General features: G+C 34.7%; 1 protein-coding gene across 1 annotated transcript in view; it reads left to right on the top strand.

Moving 5' to 3' along the window:
- The window catches only part of LOC138691207 (juvenile hormone esterase-like), a 29,022-nt gene extending 14,280 nt beyond the window's left edge, over positions 1-14,742 (top strand). The window contains exons 7-11 of the mRNA XM_069813006.1: positions 2,975-3,137; positions 6,209-6,372; positions 9,627-9,777; positions 11,322-11,454; positions 12,455-14,742. Of these exons, the coding sequence (XP_069669107.1) occupies positions 2,975-3,137; positions 6,209-6,372; positions 9,627-9,777; positions 11,322-11,454; positions 12,455-12,668 (825 nt within the window). The 3' untranslated portion in view covers positions 12,669-14,742. The remainder of the gene's footprint in view (positions 1-2,974; positions 3,138-6,208; positions 6,373-9,626; positions 9,778-11,321; positions 11,455-12,454) is intronic.
- Positions 14,743-17,453: the final 2,711 nt, after the last annotated feature.

Here is a 17,453-nt window from a genome sequence, read left to right on the forward strand (position 1 = left end):
CCTAATGATTTCATTAACAAATATTTTCTTCTGACTATTACGATATTCATTGTTTTTCAAATAATTACGAACTGTGCTGTCACTTACACTTAGTTGTAGTTTAAGATCACAGGCAATTTTTGGTGCACTGAAACGGGATTTTTTTCTTAAAATTGCTTTTCCACTTGCTTTAGATATTTTTCTTGGGCAGCAAGTTACTTTTATGCTTTCCAATTTTTGTTCTTTGGCCACTGGAGACTGAACCCAATTGTGATAAGAAGTTCCCATGATCAAAAGCGTGGGAGTCACAGGTCTAATCGTCACTAGAGTTTGAACTGTTCGAATACTTTTTACACGTTAAATTTACACAATTACACATCTTACGAAACTTAAACGTGTCTTTTTAAATATACATATTTTTAATTTTCTTTTCAATACTGAATATTTCCTACACTTCAATACCGTATCTGCAGAAAAAAATGTTTCATGTATACAAATGCATTATTCTGCAATATTATAATATTTCTTACAAGTTTGTCTGTGTACGAATACTCCATTCACTGTAGAGTGCAGATCCAGAAAAATACGGGAGACAAAACTGCGCTGAGTGCACGCCTATGCTTGGTTTGTAGTAGTTACTCCCCATGCAGGATCGAACAAAACTGTACTGTATGAACGCCACCATTTGAATCCATGTGTTGTAGTCGTACATCCTGCTGTGTGGCATCCTGCAGAACTGCAGCATGCTGTAGTCCCTTCCCGCAAGCTCTATTCTGCGGCAATGCGTGCACCGTTCCATTTAAACCAATGTGTTGTTGTCGTCCTGCAAAATCGCAATGTGTAGACATAGACTAAGGAACATATTTGCCAATATACCTGTTGTCGGAAATCCTCCCCTTTTTCCTCAAGAGCATGCGAAAGATCGCTCCTAATTGGTAAGTCCATCCACGACTTTCGAAAGTTGTCATTTGATGTCACTAGGAGGCTTAACCTTGCATTAGGCCAATCGTCGCGTCTATCCATTTTAGGTGCTGTAAGGAACATACTTGCCAATAAGCCTGTTGTCGGAAATCCTCCCCTTTCTGCGCCAGAACATGCGAAAGATCGCTCCTAATTGCATTAGGCCAATCATCGCTTTCATCCATTTTAGACTGCTCGGAAACTAAACATTGTGGGTGGGAATTGTGAGTGCAGTTGTGGAGGTATTATAGTGCAAGTGGATTCGCCAGCTCTCGACTCATTTACAGGTCGAATGGATAGCGCATCAGTCTGTAGTAAAACGCATTCTTAATTTCTCATTGCAATCAGACATGTAATGGAGTACACGTTCGCTGAATACACGGACATACTTTCTATTTACGGGGAAGTTGGAAGAAATGAGAAGGCTGTTCGCCAGTTGACGAAGAGAGGTACTGTGGTCGACGTATTCCAAACATTTGGAGGTCGCTGGATTCGTAAATGTAATGATGTATTGAAAAAGAACCCAGGATACACAACTTTTTCCACTGTATGCAAAATACTTAAACGTGAGTGTGTGCAGCTCTCCGAGAACATTGTTTTGTTGAGAGGTCGTTTTCCATTTTAAGAACATTCAGTCAGAAATTTAAAAGTCGTGTTGAGTTCAGATAAGTTTGTGAAATAATATAATATAAATTAGTTTTTATTTTTCAGTCAATCGCTTATCATGTTATGATGGCAGAAATGGATTCTATTACATCAAGATACAATGTTAATATACGTCACGAATATTTTCGACATATTTTTAAGTCATCTTCAGGTGATAGTTGTCTAACAAACAAACAAACATTTGAACTAGGTGAAAATATTATTTAAACACATTTATAAAACACTAGTAAATAGTCTGACCATGCATACTTTACATAAAATGGTTAAATGGCGTACATGGTCTTAAAATTAAATTGACATACAGATAGAAAGCCTTCCAATGAACATAATTATAATACAATATATTGAGGCATGTAGTGTGCCTGAATTATGAAATTATCTGTCTGTATGTCAATTTAATTTTAAGACCATATACGCCATTTAACCATTTTATGTAAAGTATGCATGGTCAGACTATTTTGTTTTATAATGTGTTTAAATAATATTTTCACTTAGTTCAAATGTTTGTTTGTTAGACAACTATCACCTGAAGATGACTTGAAAATATGTCGAAAATATTCGTGACATATATTAACATTGTATCTTGATGTAACAGAATCCATTTCTGCCATCATAACATTATAAGTGATTGACTGAAAAATAAAAACTAATTTATATGATATTATTCAGACAGAAGACAATCGATGACCGCAGAAAATATGGAAAAATATTTAATTATTAATTGCGCCTCCAAACAACAATTAAATGAGGTTGAATCACATGAGCACCTGTAATTTTTTTAGTTCTGTTTTCTTATCAATGTGCAAAAAATACATCTAATATAGTTTAGATTTTAAGTTACATATATTTTTTTTATTTATTACATATTTATGTACATATTTCTCATTTTCATATTACATAAAATCCAGGCTCTACTCATGACTAATAAAACTAAATAAAATTAATTACTAATTTGCATGATGTTCTTTCATTCTTCTTCTCATTGATGAATTTATTTCATTATTGCTTTGAACAAAATATCTGAAGGGTAAGAAACATGTAATTCAAAGAAACTGTATTTTTTCCAAGGATGTTCTAAATGTAGTACGTACATTCTTCAGTAAGACGATAGTGAATGCAACCTTTCTTTGTTTATGTTTCCGACCGTTACATTCACAAGAGCAAGTAGAAAATACGAGAGAAGATATTATTTTAAAGCTTTGAATTGAAAGGAGTTGGAAAAAACTGTGACGTGAAGAAGACGTTCACATATTCTTGTTTGAATGTGGAAAAAGACACAACAACAATGTTTAATCTCTAAATCATCATTATTATTATTATTATTATTATTATTATTATTATTATTATTATTATTATTATTTGTCAACAGCCGAGGGTGGCAGCGATAATCGGCCCCACTGTGGATTCCAAAGCTCGCAGCGGCGAAGTGTTTCTTCCAGATACTCCGATAAATCTCATCAGTGAAGGGAAATTTCTAAAAATTCCTTACATTACTGGAATAAACAACGAGGAAGCAGTAATGTTCACACAACGTAAGTTAATGTCATCAATATCAGAGCAGCCATGCTGCCATGAGTTAACACTTAGAGTAATGATGTATTTGCAGTGGCGGCTCGTGAACTTGTGGATTGGGAGAGCTGCAGTAGATTTCGGTACATACAAATTTCATTTCTTGATACCATTACTAATAAGTATAGGACAAAAATAAATGCACTACATATCGAAAAACTAATACCATCGATTTCAGTCTGTCGGCAGACACTCAACTTACAATCTACCAGTTCATTGTGAATTGTCTTAGAATAACCTTAAACAGTGGCATGTTCCAAATGATTTTTGAGAGGCTCGTTTAGATTACTCACGAACTGTAGCAACCCACGAAACACATCAGGGTTCTTCGAATCGTTTTTTCCATCATGTCCCCTAAAGGGAAGTTCATATTGACCACAAAATTTGATACAATCAATTTTTTTTTTAATAATTTCACGATTTTTTCTCACTTCTTGATTATGTTTGAGAATGTTTGTTCTGTTCGTTTCACTTAATTGCACAGCAGTGTTAGTTTTGCGTAACATAGCCAATGAAACAACATTTTTCAGGTGAGACTGCGAAGATTCGTACATTTTGCTTTTTAGGGGCAAATGTCCTAAATCTGTCACACCACTCCTAGTCCATGCAGCATCACCACCGAAGAGGAGGCAAGGAAAACAAAATACAGATTTTTTTTTGTTCACATCCACGTAACCACAAATGCTTAGCGTAAATTTCATTGTTATACTTCCCTACATATATGCACTACTTCGGCTGGATGAAGCTTAAGTAAGATTTAAGTCGGGTAACGGACGACCCTTTAATTTCACTTCATTATATCAATATTCTCCGTAAGGGAAAGTTGAGAAAAATAAGATTAATATTCTATAATTCACACATACTCATGCTTGCAAATTTGCACTGGTTAAGTTACGGTATTAAGACGTCACACCAAAGCAACACTCAGATATACTGATGGTCAACAATTTTCTAAAACTGGAAAAGAAGTCTCTTTCGTATTTTACGTGCTATATCAAAAGGATTCTACTCGTGCAATCATTTTGAGTTAAGGCAAATATTAGGTTCTGCTAGAGGCTGGATATATACGTAATAATAAGGCAAAAGAGAATATTAATTTCGTTATATTAACTCAATAAGATTCTACAACAGTAAGTAAGTGAAAAGAAAAGAAAAATTTTGTCATTAAGTTTCAAGGGACCAGAGAATCCATTTGACGCAGCATTACAATAGCGGTGTGGGAGAGGAAAGGTCCCTTGTTGCCTGGCTCTGCAACCACTGCAGCGAAATATGGGTTTTAAACAGCGGCAGTTTCCCTCTGCCTCACCTCCCTTCACCTCTCTACCCCCTGACCAAGCAAGACACACTCTCTATGAGCTGACCACCCTGCAGATCCGAGGACGACTTTGAATTCAGTGTAAATTCCAATACAGTCGACGCGCAAAAAGATTATGCATAAGATAATAGTACATATTCCCGGCCAGATGAAATATAAAGCAATTTACCAATAAAAGCTGTAACAATTGTTCTAAAAATTAAAATAAATATTATTTTTATTTTCCTGTCAAAGCAGGGAGTGCTGCAGCTCCGCAGCTCTTATGGGCGAGCCACCCCTGTGTATTTGTTGACGTATGTTAGTGTTTGTAAAACTGGGAAGAATCATAATACGATATTTTCCGTTCCTTTAACATTTTGTCAAGTCATAGCTCCTATGATAAATCAATCACGCTGTAATTTTTTTAATTGATAGCTCAATATCTAATGAAGCCATAGAAAAAAATTCTAAATGTATTGAAAGACAAAAAAGTTTACCGTTTATCAGCTTTTGAAGGTGTAAATGTCTATTCTGAACAGATCACACCGAAGTTACCTTTTTTTTATCCTTTTTATTCATTTATTTTTATGCCCCATATGTTTACCAAAATCTTTACCCAATGTGTTTGCGGTGTTTCGATTTAATGGGGACAAGCGCAAGACTGGTCGACCAGCTAGTCCGACGACTTTCATGCAGGAGAATGGAATTCAAATCTAGGCAATTGCATATGAAAATTACATAGCGAAGAGCTGTAAATTGGACTTTTCGATTCAATCAATCAATCAATATTCCCATCATTCCTAGGTGGAACATAGGGCTCTCAGAAAGCTTCTCCATCTGACTCTATTCCTGGCCAACGCCTTAATCTCACTCCATGTCTTCCCCATCGTTCTTGCTTCTGTGAGAACAGTTCGTTTCCATGTTATCTTGGGTCTGCCAATTCCTCTGCTGCCCTGCGGATTCCAATCCAATGCCTTCCTGGTGGGGTCATCTGGAGGTCGGCGAAGTGTATGTCCCAGCCATCCCCACTTCCTATGCCGAATTTCAAGTTCAACTGGTTTTTGTTCAGTTTTTAACCATAGGTTTTCGTTGGATATCTGGACCAGTCAGAATATTTTTAATATGTTTCTCAAACATCTATTAATAAAAACTTGTAGTTGATTGATAATAGTTTTAGTTATTTTCCAGGTTTCACAGCCATATAAAAGCACGGATTTGACATTTGTGTTAAAAATTCTCAGTTTAGTATTTATTGTATAGGCAGCACTCTTCCATATAGGCTTTAGCAGCTCAAAGGCATTGGACTTTTCGATTGCTATAAAAAAAAAAAAAAAAAAAAAAAAAAAAAAAAAAAAAAAAAAAAAAAAAAAAGGAACAATTTTTTTAGGGGAAGAAAAAATGGGAAGAGAAGGACCCCTACTTCTTTGAATTATTACAGATATCTAAATCTGCTTTGAGAGTATTCACCCATGCCCCCATGTTAATTTTAAAAAACCATTGAACTCATTTTTCAGGCACCCAGCTTAGAAGCCGTTTGCCCTGATTAACTTACAGTTTAATTAGATCCTCTATACTTAATTAACTTGAAGATAAACAAAGAAACTTGGAAATTTATAAATGGCTTAAATTGAAAACTACATGAGCAGTACCCATTTCAATGGAATGCTGTAATATAGGCTATATACAACAGTGTTGCAATGAATGTGTATACATTGACATATTCAAATCTGCTCTTTGCAGTGATAAGGCCAATCTCATGGCTGCTAAGACCGGTCGAGAAAGTGCTGCAGCTGGCTCTATCCATGTACATAGGAGTGAAGCCGTCCAAAGCGAAATTAATGGCTGAAGAAGTGAAAAATAAATATTTCAACAACTCCAGACCACTTGCTTTGCAGTATATGGATGTAAGTATTGCTTAATCATATAGCATAATACTAATATATAAATCTAACACGATTATATCATACATTTACACACATGCATCGTAGTAAAATCATAGTCTACTATATACAGTCACGAAGCTTGAGTTTTGAGGGTGCTAGAAACAATAGACTGTGATGGTACTATTTTGCATTGCCTGTAATGAGGCGATATTAGCGATCCTAGTGGTGAGCAACTATCTAAATGTTTGCATATTTACTACCGGTACGTATTGAGCTTCGCGATTGTATATACTAGACTGTGATAAAATGGTTAATACTGGTACATGTTCAGCAGACCTCAAATGTGTTTCTTTTTTTTTTTTTTTTTTTTTTTAATTCTTTTCCTTCTTTGTCGTCATTTGTCATATACTCTAATATAGTAAAGATAATTTACATCAAAATCGTCAATATAACTATTGCCCACAGATTATAGTTTTCCTTATAAAGTGTGTTTTTAAAATTGGCTTCATTGTATTGTATTGTATTGTATTGTATTGTATTGTATTTATATTGTATTGGTATTCATACCGTACATCACTTCACAACTAGAGTATGCAACATGTAAAAAAAAATCTTAACAGTAGTCTAGTACAAAATTACTGTCTTAAGTCACAGTATAGTTGAAATATAACTTATACAAAAGAGTTTTAGAATATACTAGTACAACGCAAAGTGTTAGTATCAATACTTAATACGGAAAAGAGTCGCCCTTGGTGGTGCAGGCAGTATAGCACTGGCCTTCTGTGCCCGAGATTGCGGGTTCGATCCCGGTCCAGGTTGATGGCATTTAAGTGTGCTTAAATGCGACAGGCTCATGTCAGTAGATTTACTGGCATTTAAAAGAACTCCTGCGGGACAAAATTCCGGCACACTGGCGACGCTGATATAAACTCGCAGTTGCGACCGTCGTTAAATAAAATATAATTTTAATTTAATACAGAACAGAAATATTCATGCAGTGTTGTTAAATGTCATAAATTCACCTACAGAATAGAATGCGTGAAAAATTAGGTACTCCTTCAATTTGGCCTTAAATAATTTTATGTTTTGAGTTTGGTTTTTCATATCCATAGGGAAGCTAGGAATATTAAAAATTTTTACTGCCATATAACGCACTCCATTTTGATAGCATGATAGACTTGCCAATGGAGTATGAAAGTCATTTTTGACGAGTATTTATGCTATGAACTGTTGCATTAGTTGCAGAGTTTTCACAATTACATGAGGAAGTTTATTAATGAAAAAATATACTGACAAGCCATGCGCATTATTTATATATATATGTTTTTTAAATAGTCCTATGCGATTCTCTAGATTTTGCACTATTATTATTCTAATTACTCTTCTGCAGTAGGAATATACTCATTGATTCTAGTTCACGTTAACACTTTGTTAAAAACGTAAAATTGTTCAGTCACACATTAAAAAATGTTAAAATTTTGAAAAAAGGTATTTGTGGGACGCTGATGAAGATGCAACACCGCGTCGAAATGGTATATAACCTTTTTTAATAAATTTTAACACCTTTTAACGTGTGACTGAACAATTTTATAGGAATATACTGTTACTATATGTAGAATTTCCCCAGAATATTATTCCAAAACTCATTACCGAGTGAAAGTGCAAAATTTATTGTTTTTAAGATATTGATATTTACTCTCTTTTGCATAGATCTAATAGCACAACATGCTGAATTTAGTTTGGGGTAATTTCTTTAATATGAGTTTTCCAATTTAATACATTATCGATTTATAAGCCAAGAAATTTGGTTGTACGAGTAATATAAAAAAGTTGTACGAGTATTGGTTCTTTCTCAAAAACATAATTTAATAATTTTCATTGAGTGTTTGAAGAAGTTTGGTAGGATACGTGTAAATTAACAAAATTTGCAGCAATGTCTATTAGGCCTAGGTAAGTGTCTGTTGACTATGGACTACGGGACAGCAAGTAAATAACTTCATAGCAAAATGCCAATTCAAGTACAGTATTATTATTATTATTATTATTATTATTATTATTATTATTATTATTATTATTATTATTATTATTATTACTACTACTACTACTACTACTACTACTACTACTATTATTATTATTATTATTATTAATTAGAGCCCAGATGTTTAGATATTTATTTTGGTTAAAATGGCAGGCATATAGGCATTTATTATTCATGGAAGCAGACAAAAAATAGACAAATACTTAATAAACTATCCCATATGGTACTCACTTTCCTTGGTTACATGTCACAACAATATGCTTTTTTAAGCTGTCAACTGTCATAGTGAGCCACCTGTCAGAGAGAACATTTTTCATGGTGGAAAAAGATCTTTCTACTTCCACTGAAGCGATTGGAGCAAACTTAAAACAACTTATTTCAGAATTACTGTCTCTACTTTCTTTCAGAGGTCGGAAAAAACGACTGTGTATTGTCTCAAAAGGAGGGATGTGAGAAGGGATTAGAGACTTCAAAGTACGTGTGACTTGTGCGTGCAAGCGAAAACAGTAACGGGTCCTGGAGACTTGCTTTAATACTTCCCTCACCCCCTTTCTTTCGCTGGTAAATCCCGAAGTGACTTGAGCACTGAGGGTTATACTGTTCAAACATCTTTGTTAAGTGACTTAAAAGATGGAATCGATAGGGGAGAAAAGTTTACTACTTGTTGGAAACATATATATTGCTGGAGAATAAGATTCTCAGCAAATATTTGCATGAGGTGAATGTATATTTTTAATTTGTACAACAGTTTCTTTTTGTTTTTATATAATTTATGTGTGGTTTATTTTAAATGCATTAAAATACAGAAAATGTACTATAACGACGTAAAAACGCTAAAAAAAAAGGCATTTAACCTTAAAATAGGCAAAATAAAAATTGGGTCTATCGTCCCCAAATGTGTGGAAACGTGTTTATCTCTAATAGGTGTTTCATACATACACACAGTTTAGAAAAGGCATTTTGCCTAACATCCGGGCTCTAATTATTATTATTATTATTATTATTATTATTATTATTATTATTATTATTATTATTATGTTTGTAGAGTTCAGGTAAATATTTTTTTTTGCTTTAAACTGCATGAGTAGGCCTACACAAAAATAATTATGAAAACAACAATTAGGTCTATAATTTAAATGAGTTATAGGCCTATTAAATGCCTATATTATGTGTGAGTGAGGGAGCTTTGGTCTATGTTATTTGTGTACGATACTGGCAGTCTTACTGTGTGTTACAGGTAATCACTGATCTCCTCTTCATCGATGGTGCATACTGCACTGCGACCAAGCAGGAAGCTGCGCCCCACTCTGCAGTATATTCTTACGAGTTCTCATTCAATGGGACAGCCAATTTTGGCAAGAAAATGGCAGATGGCACCGAGTACCCAGGTGAGTTTTGTAACATGTGTAATACTTCTCATACTGACGTACTGTGTGTCCAGACTTCTTCCCAAGCTAACTGACTGCAATGTAGGCCTACTGCGCATCCTGCACGTCACTAGCTCAAGCACAGGACCTGACAACGTTCAACGCTATTATTTGCTCCAGAATTCCATGGCCTTAGAAAATCATTCTAACGCTGCTTGAAACAGTAATATTTATGTGAACTCCTTTTTATGTGAAGAAATTTTCTTATATGGGGATATCTCCTCAAGAGAATTATTGTAACCTGCCTGAAATCTTATACTTGCGAGATAATCATCGTAAGATGAAGATTACATTTGTAAAGTTTCTTTCAACCCATAAACAGTGCTGACTAGATCAGATGCTATGGACAGTACTCTATAACAGAGTCGCCAGTATGAAACGATAATTCCAAGCCTTTTGGCGTGAGACGAACTCGATAGCTCAGTGGTAGAGCGCCTGACTGGAGAGCAGGAAGTCGCAGGTTCGATTCCCGCTCGAGGTTGCGAAATTTTTCTTTCATACCATGGCATGATTGTGACTATAATAGTATTTAAAATTCATTAATAATATCTCTGTTGAAATGTTTTCTCAATTAGTTTTAATTAACATTTCCGGGACATTTTGTATTTTTAAGTAGGCCAATATAATAAATATTTAAAAACCTTCGCATTCATTCATAGATTTCTATCCAAGGGCAGGTCTTTCACTGCAAACTCAACATTTCCCAATATTTCCTATTTTCTGCCTTCCTCTTAGTCTTCGCATATGATCCATATATCTTAATGTCGTCTATCATCTGATATTTTCTTCTGCCGCGAACTTTTCTGCCATTCACTATTGCTTCCAGTGCATCCTTCAGTAGACAGTTTCTTCTCAACCAGTGACCCAGCCAATTCCTTTTCCTCTTCCTGATCAGTTTCTGCATCATTTTTTTCTTCACCCACTCTTTCCAAAACAGCTTCACTTCTTACTCTGCCTGTCTATTTCGCATGCTCCATTCTTCTCCATATCCACATGTCAAATGCTTCTAGTCGCTTCTCTTCACATTATCAATGATAAATTGTCAGTGAAGCGTTTGCCTTTCAAATAGCTAAAATATTTAATAGCAATGTAAAACTGTTTTCGTCTTATAAAAATAATAGGCATATTCAAAATAACTCTTAACTTATATTGGGATGAGAATGAAATTGTCCCTATTCAAATGTGAGGAGATGCAAGGATCAGTATCATTACTTAACCTAATTTATAAAACATTCAATTTCTTTGACCAATAACTATTTATAAGTTACAGAGATAGAATTAACACTAACATAACAATTTTTAAATTATATTGAAATTTTCAGGATGTATAATTTTATTTTAAAACTTTCCGCATATTAGGAGTAGTTTTCCTACAGAAATGCAAATAAAACAACACTTAGCGAGTCTATTTCAGACAATAAAATGAAAATGGTTACAGGGGATGATCATAGAAGAGAAGTCGGTTACTTCAAGTCTTCAAATTGATAGACATATATGTGTAATAGGTGCGTCGCATGCAGATGACCTTGGATATCTCTTCAAAATTGGAGGTTGGAAAGTGGACCTTATACCTGGAACTCCGGAATATTTGACCTCACAGCGTATCGTAAAATTGTGGACTAATTTTGCAAAAACGGGGTAAGTATAAAACCAACTACATAAGTAAGTAAGTAAGTAAGTAGGTAAGTAATTCAAATCTTAAATTAATGTATTGTTATGATAATATGAGTTTATCCTTCGTCTTGCAAGCAGAAAAACATAATTAGTTGTATTTCACCATCTTAATCCTTCAAAGCCATCAATCAATAGTGTGTTTAATGAAACAAGACCTTGAACCATTCTTGCGCTACATGCATTGAACGCGATTTTTTTTTATCTAATTTGTGAGCATATTTGTGTTATTTTGGTCTTATGGTTCTGATCTTTGTCATGAAGTAAAACTCAGTTTCTACGATATTTGTTTAACAAAATTAACGAAACTTTCCTTTTACTTGTACCTTCTCAACATAGTATGATGTAGGCTATAAAACGAAATGTAAATAAAGAGAAATAATCATTGCAATGCTGCAAAAACTTGACTTCAAAGTGTTCGCGGAAATAAACATATTAAGCATCCATGATACCGAATAATTGAAGTCTTTCGTTCCAGTCATAATATGGGTCCATTGTGCTATCTTCAAATTTTTACGTGGGAGAAGAGTTTCCGATAAATTTAACATAAAATGTAGGGTTCTTTTACGTGCTTCAAATCTACAAACCTCTCCATCTACGACGCCACTGAACATACAGAAATGTTGCCTCGTACAGTGTGCCTGTCGTATGCACCTAGTTCGAGGGCGTTTGTCGGGCATTGCATGTGTGCATTTCACCTCAGTCTATTGCGAGCTACTGAAGGAATTATTCATTCGCGCGTAGTGTAGTGCAGACTAGTATGTTCTTATAATTGTAGTGTAGTGCAAGCTATATTGTTTTTTACCATCCCGGGCCTGACACTCTAAAAGCCAGCCAATCTACATTATCTCTCCATATCTCTATTATTGACTCGCCTCTCTATTGTATTGGCAATCTGGTGTAACGTAATGGTAAGTTTTACAGGAGAGCAGTATCACATTTGCACAAATATATTTTTTTCTTGCAGGTCACCGACTCCAGAACGGGACGAGTTGTTGCAAAATATTACATGGAAACCAGTCACAGGCAAAAGTTTTCCCTACCTAAATATAGACACTAACCTCACAATTAGGTATAATCTGAATGAAGGCCGTCCTATCTGGTGGGAACAACTTTACAAGAAATATGTTCCACAACATACATCATGCTGGCCGTTTTACTTCCGTGTACCACTAAAATGATACATCAGTAGGTAATTCAATTTTAGTTTTAAATAAAATGTGGCGCAAAATGTTATTATTTTATTAAGTTATACATTTTGTGTGTTTCGTATTCAGTTATTTTCCAGAAATCATTTTGTGTAACATGATTTGAATTAATTTTTTTTCTTCAGTCTGGTGTAACATTATTGTTGGCTACATACAGATAGTTTTACCAGTTACACAAATAACTCATAATTGTTATATTATTATTTTAAACGTAAATTTTTTAAAAGCTTGTTGTACTCTATATGATTTAGTGTGTAAACTATATAAGCTACAAAATTTATGCACTTGTCACTACCAAGAATATGTATAGACTAAAAATGAAGTCATTGGTCCGTACAGATTCGTGATGTAGGCTACAGACCCAGAAACAAAATTCAGGTGGCCTAAATTTTTTTCTGGGTCTGTACAACCTTGTTTAAAATTTTATGCCAAATTTCTTTATTAAAGGATACCCAAAATATTTTAAAATACACACAAGACACAATATTCAAAATAAGCTAATGTTAAGAAAATAAGCCTACTGAAATATAATATTTGCAACACCTTAAATTTAAACAATATTTAATTTCTTTACACAATATTTTATGCTAACCTACTTAGTTACAAAATATTAAGCCTACACTTTTCCAGACTGGGCCTGTATTGGTACGACAAACGGATTCTGTTTTCCAAGAAAGACTTGCTTCAGTATGCCTTAACAATAGCTTCGTGAAAAGGGTCGGCAATTTACAGTACGCAAATCGTTGTCATGGCAATCGGATTTGTTACTGAAGGCGAAAAAGAAAACCCCCCTCAGACCTTCAGCATTCACACTTAGCTGGTCTTTGCTAACCACGTGGCCTGACTGGCGAGGGGTTCATTTGAAGTGCGCCAGCAGACGTCAACTGCTGCGCAGACTAAGCTGAGCAAGTCAGAATAAAAGGTCGAACAAAATATAGTTTAGTGAGGAATGCATTTTATACGCTCTCCTTCCAGCTGATAGAGTTTTTGGAAGAATAGATAAAGTCATTAGGAAGAGGGGTACTATTATCAAACCTGTGAATATAGAGAAATTATTGGACAAAGTGCAAATGTGGGAAAGGATTTTGTTATTTTTGATTGGAAGAAAATAATGCAAGCTAGTCTCAAACCTCCTGGACAGTGGCACTTCCAGTTTTCTGCAGCTAAGCGAATCATTCTAAGAAAAACTGCCTCTGGAAAAAATGTGATTGTGAAAGGGGAAGTAAATTATTTAACAGATATAGGAGCATTCAAATCGGTGTTAAAGAGAGGAAAAAACATTTCGCAAATGACCCTAGAATCTCTCTGAAATGAAGTTCCCTTGAAGGAACAGAAACTATCCGATGTCAACACTTTACTGAAGAAGCACTTTGCTTCCGAGTGGAGAAACATGACTGATTTGTCATTTTACAAGACTGTAATAGAGGGTGATTCAAGTTAAACAGAGAAGAAAATGCAACTGAGGATTTATTTATGGCACAAGAAGACTTAAAAATCTGAACTGAAGTGTAATAACCAATCAGAATAATGTATTCATTTTGTATGAACATTAATTTTAATATTTGAGTTCAATATCATAGAAAAAATATAAATTGTAGTTGTAATAGATTATTGCAGTCCTATTTACGTTAATAAGAAGCCTCTTCTAAAATATTAGTAACGAAAAAGAATTGTGTAATTTTCTAAAACTCTCTTGTTCCAGCCTACAGTTTCACAACTCTCTCAATCCAAACAAAAATCTGAAATAACTCCTGAAATATCGATCATTACAAGAGTGTTTCTGAACTGTAAAATAAAAAAAAATTAGAACACTGCAAACAATTAGGAAAAGAGTTACATGTATCAGTTTTTGGCGTTTCCTGAAAATTGTTAAGAATGTATGTAGACAGTTTTGGAATTGGAGGCTTAACACGAAAAAAAGATGTGAAGGTGCGGTTCACCTACTTCACCAGAATTACCGCCATTGGATGGAACACAGTAATTTCATTGTAAATACTTATAAATGGTATTGTATTCTATGAATTAATAAAGGAAAAAATAATAACACAACGCGAAATTGTATTATAAACCTATTAAATTCATTTCACTCTCAATCATATTCACAGCCCTTATAAAAAAAGAACCAATTTCCACGTTTACTCTCATCGATCGAGCTTCATCATGTAAGTTAAAGTTACATTTTAAGGTTTTATCCTGTATTTTCTCAACTATTGTTATCTTCTCTGTTATCTCTCGCTAGAGGAAATAGAGGGAAAATAGATGACAAAGTAGAGGGGAGAGCGGAGGGTATAATAGAGGAGAAAATGGAGAGGATATTAGAGAGTAAATAGAGGTGGAGATAGAAAGAAAATAAAGGCAAAATACACTGGAACATAGAGGATTTAGAGGGAAAATACAGAGAGAATGTAGAGTAGCAAATAAAGAGAAACTAGAGAGAAAGTATAAAGGAAAAATAGAGAGGAGATTAGAGAAAAGAATAGAAAAATAGAGGGAAAATATAGAGAAAATAGAGGGAATAATAAAGGAAATATGCAGGAGAAAATAGAGGAGTAAATGGAAAGAAAATTAGAGGTGTAATAGAGGAGAAAAAAATAAGAAAATGGAGGGTAATATAGAGGGGAAAATGGAGGGGTAGAGATAGAAGGAAATAGAGAGAAAAGAGAGGAACAATAGACGAGAAAAGACGGGGGGGGAGGAAATGTAGGAGAAAATAGAGTGGAAAATATATGGGATAATAGAGGAGAATATAGAAGGGACATTAGGGAGGAGAATGTAGATGGAAAATTGAGAGGACGAAGTAGAGGAATGAATATATGGGGAAATACAGGGGAAAATAGAGGACAAATAGATCGATATAGAGAGAAAATGTATGAGTGAGAAAATAGAGGGGATAATAGATGGAAAACAGACGAGGAAATGGAGGGAAAACAGAGAATAAAGTGAAGTAGATAATAGAGGGAAAATAGAGATAGAGGATAAAATCGGGAAAGAACTGAGGAGCAAATTATATAGGGGGTAAATAGAAGGGAAAAGAGTGAAGAGGGGAGATATAGAGGGCAAAGTGGAGGGATAGTAGAGGAAAAAATAGAAGAGAATTGAGAGGGGATAAAGAAGAGGGAAACAGGGAAGAAATAGAGGGGGTAATAGAGGAGAAAATAGGGGGAAAATGGAGTATAAAGTAGAGGGAATTGTAATAGAGGAGAAAATAGGAGGGATATACAGAAGAGAGAATGGAGGAGAATATAGAGAGGAAAGTAGAGGTATAATAGAGTAGAAAATAGAGAGCAATGGAGTTGAAAATATAGGGAAAAATAGAGGTATAATAGAGGAGAAAATGGAGAGAGTAATAGAGTTCAAAATAAAGGGGAAACTACATGAAAAGTAGAGGTGATAATAGAGTAGCAAATAGAGGGAATAATTGAGTTAAAATATGAAGGAATAATACAGGAGAAAATACAGGGGAAAATGGAGGAATGGTGGAGAAAAATTAGAAGGAAAACAGAAGAGGAAATAGACGGGAAAATAGAGGGAATAATGGAAGACTATATGGAGGGAAAATAGAAGAAAAATAGGGGGAAAATGAGATTGAAAATTGAGAGGATAATAGAGGAGAAATAGAGGGAAAATACAGGGACAATGGAGGGGAAAGTAGAGGGATAATAGATGATAAAAAAAATTCGTGGTGCTACAGCCTTTAAAGGGCCTAGACCAACCAGCCGGCTGCTGGCCTCACACCCACATGCCAAAGCAGAGGTGGACGATCTTACAACCAGTATGGAGGTATCGTGTGGTTATAGCTGGCATTCGCAACTGGATTTCGCTACCTATCATAGCTCCCCAAGTGCATCACGATGCTGGGTGGACACCAGTCCCATACAGTAATAGATGATAAAATAGAGGGGAAAAAGAGGAGAAAAAGGTGAGAAAAGAGAGGGGATAGTAGAGGGGAAAATGGAGGGGATTGTTGTCCAAAAATATAGATAGAAGAGAAGATAGAGGTGGAAATAGGGTTAAAGTTAGAAACAGTGTAAAAAAAAAAAAAAGCTGTCTTGCACAGCACTTGTGAAAATGTTCTGTGGTTATTTTACCAGTAAAAACTGGGCAGTGAAAGAAAATGTGCTTTATTGATGGACCACTTTCTTCACACATAAATATTAAATGTCTGAAAGCAGTTGTCGAATTTACCATGTCCTGAGAAAGTAATGTGTGATAACATCATTTGTTGGTAAGCTTCTGCACTTGAGGCGCTCCTGAACTTAGAGGTGCTTTGTTAAGGCACCTGTTGGGACAGTGAGGAGATGTGGGAGGACAGGGGGGAGTTTTAGAGGGTTTTTCCTTTTTTTATGTTTATTTCGACTTTGTTTTATAGTAAAAAAAGGGGGGATGGGATTGTGGCTAATTGAATGAAACATGAACTGTACTGAATGTTTTCTTTGTCGAAAATGTTGGAGACTTATTCGAATTTTTTGATAGGCATAGTAGCATTATGAATAGATAAATCACATAATGATTGCATATATTTAGAAGCGTAAACGTTGATTTGAAGGACTCAGAGCCAAAGGCGACTAACCCACAATTACAAAATGAGTAAATAAGAGTTGATACTAAGAGGATCCTTACAAAAAATGATTGGTTTCACAATTTATTTTAAATGGTCTACATTAAATAAGCACAAAAAAATATCATGAATCTATAACACGAATGTATAGTTTTGAAAAAAAAGGCTTAATAATGAACAATACAAAATTGTGGGTTGGT

Source organism: Periplaneta americana, chromosome 16 (genome assembly GCF_040183065.1).
Source record: "Periplaneta americana isolate PAMFEO1 chromosome 16, P.americana_PAMFEO1_priV1, whole genome shotgun sequence".
NCBI classification, from domain to species: Eukaryota; Metazoa; Arthropoda; class Insecta; order Blattodea; family Blattidae; genus Periplaneta; species Periplaneta americana.